Source organism: Cryptomeria japonica, chromosome 5, assembly GCF_030272615.1.
Source record: "Cryptomeria japonica chromosome 5, Sugi_1.0, whole genome shotgun sequence".
Classification (NCBI taxonomy): Eukaryota; Viridiplantae; Streptophyta; class Pinopsida; order Cupressales; family Cupressaceae; genus Cryptomeria; species Cryptomeria japonica.
This window is the reverse complement of record NC_081409.1, coordinates 142,336,947-142,346,223: the sequence shown is the minus strand read 5'-3', so window position 1 is coordinate 142,346,223 and position 9,277 is coordinate 142,336,947. Positions and strand designations below refer to the sequence as shown.

Sequence of the window (9,277 nt, the reverse complement as noted above, 5' to 3'; positions counted from 1 at the left end):
TCAGTTCTCTGCAGGTCCCAGTAGCAATTGGTTGGGGATCTCATATTACAAAAATGGCCCAATCCTACCTCAAGTCACCAAATCAATTTTAGTCAATGCAGCTTTGGGAAAATTGAGTACAAGAAATGGCCATCAAAACCAGACTTAAGCAATAGTAGCAATCATTTTTTCGCTAGAAATTGAATTCCAATTCTTATTACAAAATAACCTAATACCATTTAAGTTAGAAAATCATTTGTACCCATAGCTGCATTGTGAATTGAACGAGGGAAATCTTATAAAACCCAATTTAAGCAACGCCTGCATTGAATTTTTTGCTCAACAATACAGTTCAACCCTGCTTCACCACAACCTAATGACATTTGTCACCAAAAGACTGGTACCTACTACTGCATTTTGAATTAAGTGCAAGAAAAGCACATCAAAACCCAGCTTAAGCAAACTTTGCATCGCTTATTTTCTTAAACAGCGACTTCCAACCCTTATCACCGCTTATGTATGGGAAGTTATAATTTATCAATGTGGTATCATTAGTGTGAGGCTACTGGAATTTAGCAACCTGTAAACCAAGTACAGTTACTTACTTTCCTAATCAAAATTGATAACTATTTAAGAAACAGCCAACACTACATGTTCTTAAGGAAGAGCTTGACAATAAATAAATTCACAAGAATTAATTAAACAAATATGATGATATATAAATTAGGTTTATAATAGCAATGAAAACTGAACAAGGATAGGAAGCAAATATGTCTTCTGTTCATTTGTTTCTATCCATCCTCTTGCTTTGTGTCCTCTTTTTACGAGGCACCTTTCTGATTGTGGGTGTGGATAGTTCATCACATTGAACACCCTCCTCAATATTGTTGTCTCCCACTTGTTGAAATTCAAGGATGGTTTCCTGCTGAGTTTCAGGAATGACAATCGAATCATTTTGTGCAACAAACAATTCATCATGATCCTCTACCTCCTCTTGATGCTCACTACCTGATGAGTTTAATTGTTGGGCTTCCTATACACAAAACAATTTAACTTATTTAAATAACTTAACTCTAGTTAAATTATTGCATAAGTCATATGATATTATAAAGAACTTACCTCAGATTCTGACCACTCACTAAAATCTCCCCTCGATCTAACAAATGTTGTCGTAAGCCTTGGGAACCATGTAATAAAGCATATTTTAGGTCATCCTCTGAAGCTTCCTTTTGAAATTGGTGAACCTACGTTAACAAACATAACCAAATTTACAAGGTATAATGAATCATAAGATACAATTAACTTAGAAGTTTTTCATGACATTTTATGAAAAAGAAAAATACAGTAGATGAAAATATTCACTCACCAAACCACCATGAATGCCATTATACCTACCAGATCCTAATTTATGGGATCCAATACTTGACACCCTAGCTTGGGTTGCTTTTGTTGTATCTCGAAGGTGTCTTTTAGATCCTCCTCGTGTAGATGGCCTATAGTTTGGATTATTGTGGGCTTTCCTCTTATATTTGGCATCTTTCATGAGTTCATCCCATGTCACTTGGTCTGTAATCCAAGCTGGATGTGGATATCTCAAGTCTTTTGTCAGCTTCGACCTTAAATTATCTCGTTTAGAGTGCATGTATTTCCGTGCAATATCAAGAATAATATCCTTATTAAAACCAAGATTTCCAAATGTTGTTATGACATCTTTAAAGAGTTCCTCTTTCTTAGCATTGGATTGCTTCCTCCAATCCATTTGAATGGTATTTCCAAATAATTGTTTTGCACGACGAAAAATAAAGTGAAAAAATTTTAACCCCACTTCATCCTTCAAGACATTTCCTTCTGAGGTGAACAAGATTGTAACTTCTTGCGTTCCTTTTGTAGTCACTGAGGATATTGTTGTAGTCTTAGGGGTTGAGGTAGATGCTCCTATAGGTGCATCAATCACTTTGTCATTTATTTCCTGTATTTACGGTGAGATTGTGAAATTGTCAGAAACCCAACCAAAATATGAAACTATTTCTAAGCAGCCAGTAGTATGAAGATGATCCAAGACATTTTTGGATACATCACTGTTCAAGTTGCAACAGTCAACAAGAATAAAGGTCTAACAATAAAGAGAAAGATTGTTTGACAATATTTGTAGTTTTGATTTTGTTTGTTTTGATTGGGATTGGTGCGCAAGCATTCATAGTTCTGATTATGTTCATTCCATCTTTGTTATTGGGACCTAGGAAGAAGTATCTAGAGGATGTTGCATGTAACAGAGACGGTTCATCTTAAGTTGTAGTGACCAAAGTATCTACAATGCTACAAATGAAGACGACAACCATTGAGTAAATGTTAATGACCAATCATAATAAAGTTCTAATCATAGTGTTTAAAGAAAATAAAACACAATAAAAAAACATTAATTGTTAAATTATGAAAATGAAAATCTATAATTAATTTTACCTGTTCATTTGAGGTAGGCCCTGCACTCTCCAACAATGCCCTTTCCCATAACTGAATTTGTACAAGTATTTCTTGTCTGGTTGGAACATTTTCAAGAGTATCTGGTAGGAGCCTTAGTATTCTTGATTGTGAATCTATGAGACTCCTTAAGGAAACTTGTTCGGTTATTGGTGGGAGAATTCTGATTGAACCCACATCAGGAACATTAGTGTTTGTTGGAGTAATCCTTGAAATATCCTATAAGGCACAAATATAAATATTAGGATGGTATAATAGGTGACAATAACATAATCAAACCCACACAAACATATGATTGAATCTTACGTCTGGCATAACAGTAGATGTAGTGGAGGGCACAGATGGATCCTTCATGCCAACAAGATTCATGCTCGATGGAGTTACTTTCGAGATGGCCTGCATTCCACAAACATAAATTAGCATAATATAATAGGGAACATAAGATAATTTAGCATACAAAAGACAAATTTTAAGCTTACCTCATGCACCATAATAGTAATTTGTTGTCCTTGTCCATTTTTTAACATATCAATCAAAGCATTTAAGATCGGAGGATCCCCCATAGTAGAATTGGTAGCATCCTGTTGTGACGTTTTCACACATCGCCCCATTGCAAATGGGGACCCATGTTTTTTGCTCGCTTTGCTCGTTTTCGCTTTGCGTTTTAGGATTTTGGTTTAGTTTGTTAGTTGTCTGGATTAGGGTCAAGCCTTAGGGTTTTTCATTTTGACGTTTTCAGGCCAGAATCCAGTTAGTCCTAAGAGCTTTTTGAGCTTCCTTTCGTAGGATGCAATTTTGATGAAATGAATTCGCCAGAATGGTCTATTTTCAATTGGAATTTTGAGTGCAGAGCTTAAATTTGTCAAGTGTTGATTATGAAATATGAATTCTGTCCAATTGAGTAATTTTTGACCAAATTTTGAGTTTTTGATTTTTGATCCTGGGCATTGGGAATGATTTGTTTTTGCCTTGTGAAGTGATTAAATGTGCGAAATCATGATATTTTGGCCTGTAGGAGCAAAATCGCTCCTGTCCCTCAGTGAAGGACCGGAGCTCGTTTTCAAAAATCTTATTGTCCTTGCAGAGTCCAGATGAATTGTGAATGGGAAGTGATGAAGAAAGGCGTGATCTTTCCGTTGAATATAAATTGAAGAATTTCACAAACACGGAAATGCCTCCAGGAGTCAAAATCACTCCTGTCCCTCAGTAAGGGACCGGAGCTCGAAATCAAATATTGCTTTGTCCTTACAGGATTTTAACGACTTGACGATTTGAAGAGGTCAAAAGAGGTGAGTTGAACCCGTTGAAGATAACTTGAAGTGTCGTCATGAAGAAGAGTGACCCAAAATGCCAAAATCACTCCTATCCCTCAGTCAGGGACCAGGGCGAAGTTCTTTGTAGCTCCCGTCCATCTCCCAGGGACCAGAGCGAAATTCTTCATAAGGTACGTTCTGGGCAAAGATCAAGTCAGTTTTATGTTTGAAGGCAAGAAAGGAGGTGAGTTGAACCCGTTGAAGATAAATTGAAGATTACAAAACGTCAACAAGGGACCCAAATGCCCAAGTTCGCTCCTGTCCCTCACGCAGGGACCAGAGCGATTTTTGTCTTAAATGATTTTCTTGCCAAGTTTGAAAGAATTCCAAGGCATGGATGAATGAAAGGAGGTATGACAAGACAGTTGAAGACAATTTTTGAAGGTGGTAATGTAAAATGAAGCCCACAAGACCAGGATCGCTCCTGCCCCTCTCCAAGGGACCAGGGCGATATAATGATTATATTGCCGTTCCTCCAAATTCAAGACACTCCAAGATGAAGTACAAGGTGGTGAAGACGTTTTAAGGCATCTTAATGAAGGACGAAGTATCCAAAGTCGCCTATGTTGAAGGAATTACATCAAGACACCTAATTCGCTCCTGTCCCTCAGGAATGGACCAGAGCGATATTTCCATAAAGGCATAGATTTCAAAAGTTAAACAAGTATCAAGTGATTAAGAAGGATCAAGGGACTTCATCTTACATTATGAAAGCGATGGCAAGTGGATGGAAACAAAGACAAGCTCAAAATCTTAAAGTTCGCTCCTGTCCCTCAAGAAGGGACCAGAGCGATATTAATCATATTGGCCAAATCTCTCAAAAATCACGTGAGGTTAAGGTTTTGCAAGGTGGTAAAAGGTCCAAGGCACGGTTAGAAGATGATATTCAAAGGCTTCAAACGTTAAACGATCATCAAATTGGACAAAGAGGCTATATCGCTCCTGTCCCTCTCCAAGGGACCAGGGCGATTTGCATAGGATCCTTCATTTTCCTTCAAATTCATGCCAAGTCAAGGTTTTGTAGGATCACACAAGATCTAAGGCGTCTTAACAAGGTGATATGCAAAGGTGTCGAACGTCAAAATATACCAATTTGAATAAGAAAGTTATATCGCTCCTGTCCTTTGGACAAGGACCAAAGCGATTTTTATTTAAACACTCATATTCCTTTAAAATCAAGACAATGCAAGGATAGGCAAGATCAAGGATATCCTTTAAGAGGCAATCAGTGAGGTCCACCTCAGCATGTCCAGATTCAATGTACTTAACTCATGGAAGGTGGCACAAACTCCGATGTACCTACCCTGGCTATCCATTGGTCGATTTTTCTAGAGATGACATGTGTCCAAGCAATACAATTTTATCATTGGTCAAAAAATTAAATGTTATGTAATGGTTGTAACAAACCCTAATTAGGGTTTTCATTGTTGAATCTTGGCCATTGATCTTGAATTGATCTAAGCCATCAAATTGTATTGTGGGCACTATATAAGCCCAGACATTTCATTTTGTAAAGAAGATTAGAGAGGGTTGTAAATAATAGAAAGCAGTTAGTAGTTAGAAATTGATAGAATAGTAATTAGAGTAGAATAGGAGGACAAGGCAAGAAATTGTTGCCATTGATTGTAAACAAACTCCATTTTCATTGAAGTAATGGTGAAGTGTGTCGTTTCTTGCAATTTGCATGGTTTCTTGTTGAGTCTTCAATCCTAGATGGTAGATGATTAGATGAATGGAGGAAATGTGATTGATTGATGGTGGAATTCGTATATCCATACTACTAGCAGTTTGTTGATTGCAGACTTGCCTTGTGTAGTCAACTGGAATCATTCAGCTTAAGCTCAATTTCAATTTGTCGCTTCTTCATTGATATGCATCAACTTGATGGTGTCTATGCCTGCGGTGATGATTTGAACATCATAAAGCTTCCCTTAGAAGATCGCACTAGCCTTGTGGAGATGGTCCATTGATGTCAAAACAAGACCTAGTTAGAGTTTCATCAAAAAATCAAATCATTGCTCCTACATTCTTAGTATTAGGATTAGATCTTCTCTTCGCCCTCATCCTTTTTCCTTTTTTTCAAATCTAAGCCAGTAAGAGCCTGTGTTCCAGCAAAGCAGATCGGAAGTTCAATCATCAGATGTAAGTCCCCTTGTGATTCCAGCAAATCACATCATACCACTGGAGTTTATCCATACGTAGAGACCCTACTAACCAGAACATTGGAGTCATCCTAACTGATCCTTCATGCGAATCTTCAGCAGTTAGAGACTTTATTCAAGAGAGGATAAGATGCCTTTAGGTATTTTATTCTGTGTATGATGGTGTACAAAATACACGTCAACTGAATTGGCGCTAGAAGGAGGGCTGAACAGTTGGACGTCAAAATTTTATCAAGGTACCCTCCTCTACGCTCGACAGAATTGAATTAGGAGTGCCTGATAGCGAACACGAACTCTTGAATCCAAGGAAGATCAGTGGAAAGCATTTTCTCAAACAAAGAAGGAAGGTGATCGTTGGGTCATCAGTTGGACTTATGCAAGAAGGAATCAAGCTGGAACCAGTTGAACGTTCCAGTTGAATCTGAGATATTCAAGATCTCTCTTATTCCAGAAAATCCAAAAAAAGTGAAAAACCAGAAAATTAAAAAAAAAAGTGAAAAACCAGAAAATCCAAAAAAAAGTGAAAAATAGAAAATCCAAAAAAATTGAAAAATCAAAAAATAAAAAAAAAAGAAAAGATTTCTCATGGAGCAACAACAGTTTCACGAGGAGCAACAAGTTGATTTTCCTGAACTTTGGTGGATGTTAGATACACAACTTTATCCACGCAGATTGTCCGAGTTTGCAAGACTAGGGCAGTGTCGAGTTCACGAGACAGAGGAACATGATGAAATGCATTGCTTGAAGTACTTATCAAGGATGGAATCGGCAGCGCAGGGAAAAATCTTCTTTTGGGATGTCCCCAGGCCAAAAACAGAAGAAGGCAACTTCAGTGTCCTAGAGAGCAAAGATCCTCTTCTAAGCTTCATGTGGATGATCGAGAGTCAACTCATTTTGGATGGTGAAATACATTTAGAGAACATATTGCTACGATTGTGGTGTAGAATTCACAACTCACCTCACTCTGAATTTACTTGCTCAGTATGTGAAATGGCTATCAATCAAGTCAGAAACCAGTTTGGAATGCCAACTTTGTCCGAGGAAGAATGCATTATGAACAGATCTTGGGGTGCACATCTCGCAGCCGAATTTAGGAGAACATATGAACAAGACATCGTTCCAGCACCTGAATGTGAGAAGGATCAAGTGTACGTTGATGATACTAGTGCACCTGATGATCAGTGTATTACAATGGATAGCTTGCCATGCCTTGCACCTGAAAAGGAATATCATGAAACAAAAGTTGAAGAAGCCATTGAGAGTACTCAAGCAATGATAAAGGAAGATCCAGGAGTTGAACAAGCAATTAAAGAAGAGGACGACTCATTCCTTGAAGAATTCTCGTTTATGCTACAAAAGGAGATCCTTGAGATTGAATTACAAGATGTTTCAAATGGCCTCATTGAAGAAGACAATCAAGTTGAGATGTTGAATGAAGAATTACAGATCATCATAAGTGAGCCCAGATATGAAGAACAATTCAAAGGGGCGCTTGAAGATTTCATCACCATTATGATATTTGAGGAAGTGTTGAAGGATCTTGTATAGGAAACACAAATGGAATCACTGTCAAATTTTTTTCTAGATAAGAAAATTATTGTGAGTGATATGATCCATCATCAACTCCGACCTCCCGAGACTATGCTTGAAGAAGAAAGGTCACCTGAGATTACATTTGATCAACTAGAAGAGATGTTTGAAGCTCAATCCATCCAGGAGACTCTCATTTTTGAAGATATGCTTACAATATTTCATGAAAATGCCTGGTTTATGCAAGATATCTCAGTGAAAACAGAGAATCTTGAGCTATTCGAAGGGGCGCTAAGCTTGTTTCAAGAACTTCCTAATCAAGATCAACATGTTGTGGATACTCGTGGAATGATTCATCATCAATGGCGACCTCCTGAAACAGCTGGTGACCTCACCTCCAACAATGCAGTGCCGTCTGAGCCTGAAATATGCCAGGTTGTCTCTTTCCTTAATCCTAGCTTTGAAAGTTATTATGATTTTGATTATGGGGATTTTGGGAAAACAACTTGCATCTGGGTTGATCATGGTCCTAACGAATTACCTCAGTTGATCATTTTGAGTGAAAACTTGCTTGAGTATGAGAAATGCATGGTGAGAGTTTGCCTTTCTGTGTTTAAGGATGAATTTGCCCGATTGAGAACTATCACGTTTGCCATGCTCCTGTTGCACAACCTGAGAAATCATGTAAAGTCATGTATATATTTTGCTTCTTTGGGTCGTGTCGAGTCTAGGACTCTTGTATATAGGTTTAGAGTAGGTTTTCTTTTCGTGTTTTTAGATTAGAGGTCTTTTGGGCCTTGTTCTTAATTTGCCTTGAGTCATTTGACTCATGATCTAGTGTGGCTCAGGTAGTTTAGTTGTTTGCTTTCTTTAGATAGTTTGCTTTGGTGTGCGTTTTAGTTTAGTTTGCTTTGAGTCGGTTTGGTCGGTCGGTTTGCTTTAGTTTAGGTGTCTTGAGTGGGAGTCTCCATTTTGTGAGAAGGGTGTTTGTGTTGTTGCTCACACACTGGCAACATCCTGGATCTTATGTTAGACTCATTTCTTAGATATCTATTCATGAAGTGTTTGGAATCCGAGGTTGTTCCTCTTCAGCTTTATCATCTGACTAGGAATTGTATTTGACTTGGAAGGGAATCATTTTCTGTGTCTTGATGCCGACATCTGTTGATTACTATATCTTCACACATTAATGGACTCCGAGTCATTATGGTTTTCAGGCAAAGCTGTGATTGGTGAAAAATCCAAAATCTGACTTCAACGCCACCGCAATCCTCAAACCCTAGTAAGCTTCACTGCTTACGAGCCAAAGGAATTGACGGAGTGAAAAAAGCAATATCAAAAGGAAAAAATGAGAAAAAAGAGAAAATGAAAGAGAAAAATGAAGAGAAAAGTGAAATGAAATGAAATATTAAAATTGGCTAAAGGGAATATGCAAGTAACTCCATCGGGGCTATAGACGCCCGACTGGCAATGGAGCAATGTTCGTGAGCTTGCGGCGATAACCTCGTCGGGACTATGGACGTCTGACTGGCAGCGAGGCTCTATCCAGGATGCTTTTGAAGTTTAGATAAACTACGTAGCTAATCACAGGGGAACCTGAAGGTTATAATTGTCTTGTCGAGAGGAATGAATACACTTGCACACACCTGGGTAATCAAAGACTAAGTGTCTAGATCTGGTTAAGGATTCTCCTTCTACTTTGAGTGCATTTTCTAATCCCTTGATGAGCTAGGTTGAATCTTCCAGAGGTTCTAGGTGTCGATTGAGTCTTTATCTTTGAAATGTTTTTCAACATTTATTCAAGGTGGCGCTAGA

At 38.0% G+C, this 9,277-nt stretch overlaps 1 protein-coding gene across 1 annotated transcript in view; it reads right to left on the bottom strand.

Annotated features, from left to right (window-relative positions):
• Positions 1 to 655: 655 nt before the first annotated feature.
• LOC131057662 (uncharacterized) overlaps positions 656 to 9,277 on the bottom strand; it is a 32,514-nt gene continuing 23,892 nt past the window's right edge. Inside the window, exons 5-10 of the mRNA XM_059221292.1 lie at positions 2,937 to 3,039; positions 2,764 to 2,853; positions 2,440 to 2,676; positions 1,346 to 1,948; positions 1,099 to 1,223; positions 656 to 1,012 (exon numbers count right to left, since the gene is read on the bottom strand). Coding sequence (XP_059077275.1) covers positions 997 to 1,012; positions 1,099 to 1,223; positions 1,346 to 1,948; positions 2,440 to 2,676; positions 2,764 to 2,853; positions 2,937 to 3,039 — 1,174 coding nt within the window. The 3' untranslated portion in view covers positions 656 to 996. The remainder of the gene's footprint in view (positions 1,013 to 1,098; positions 1,224 to 1,345; positions 1,949 to 2,439; positions 2,677 to 2,763; positions 2,854 to 2,936; positions 3,040 to 9,277) is intronic.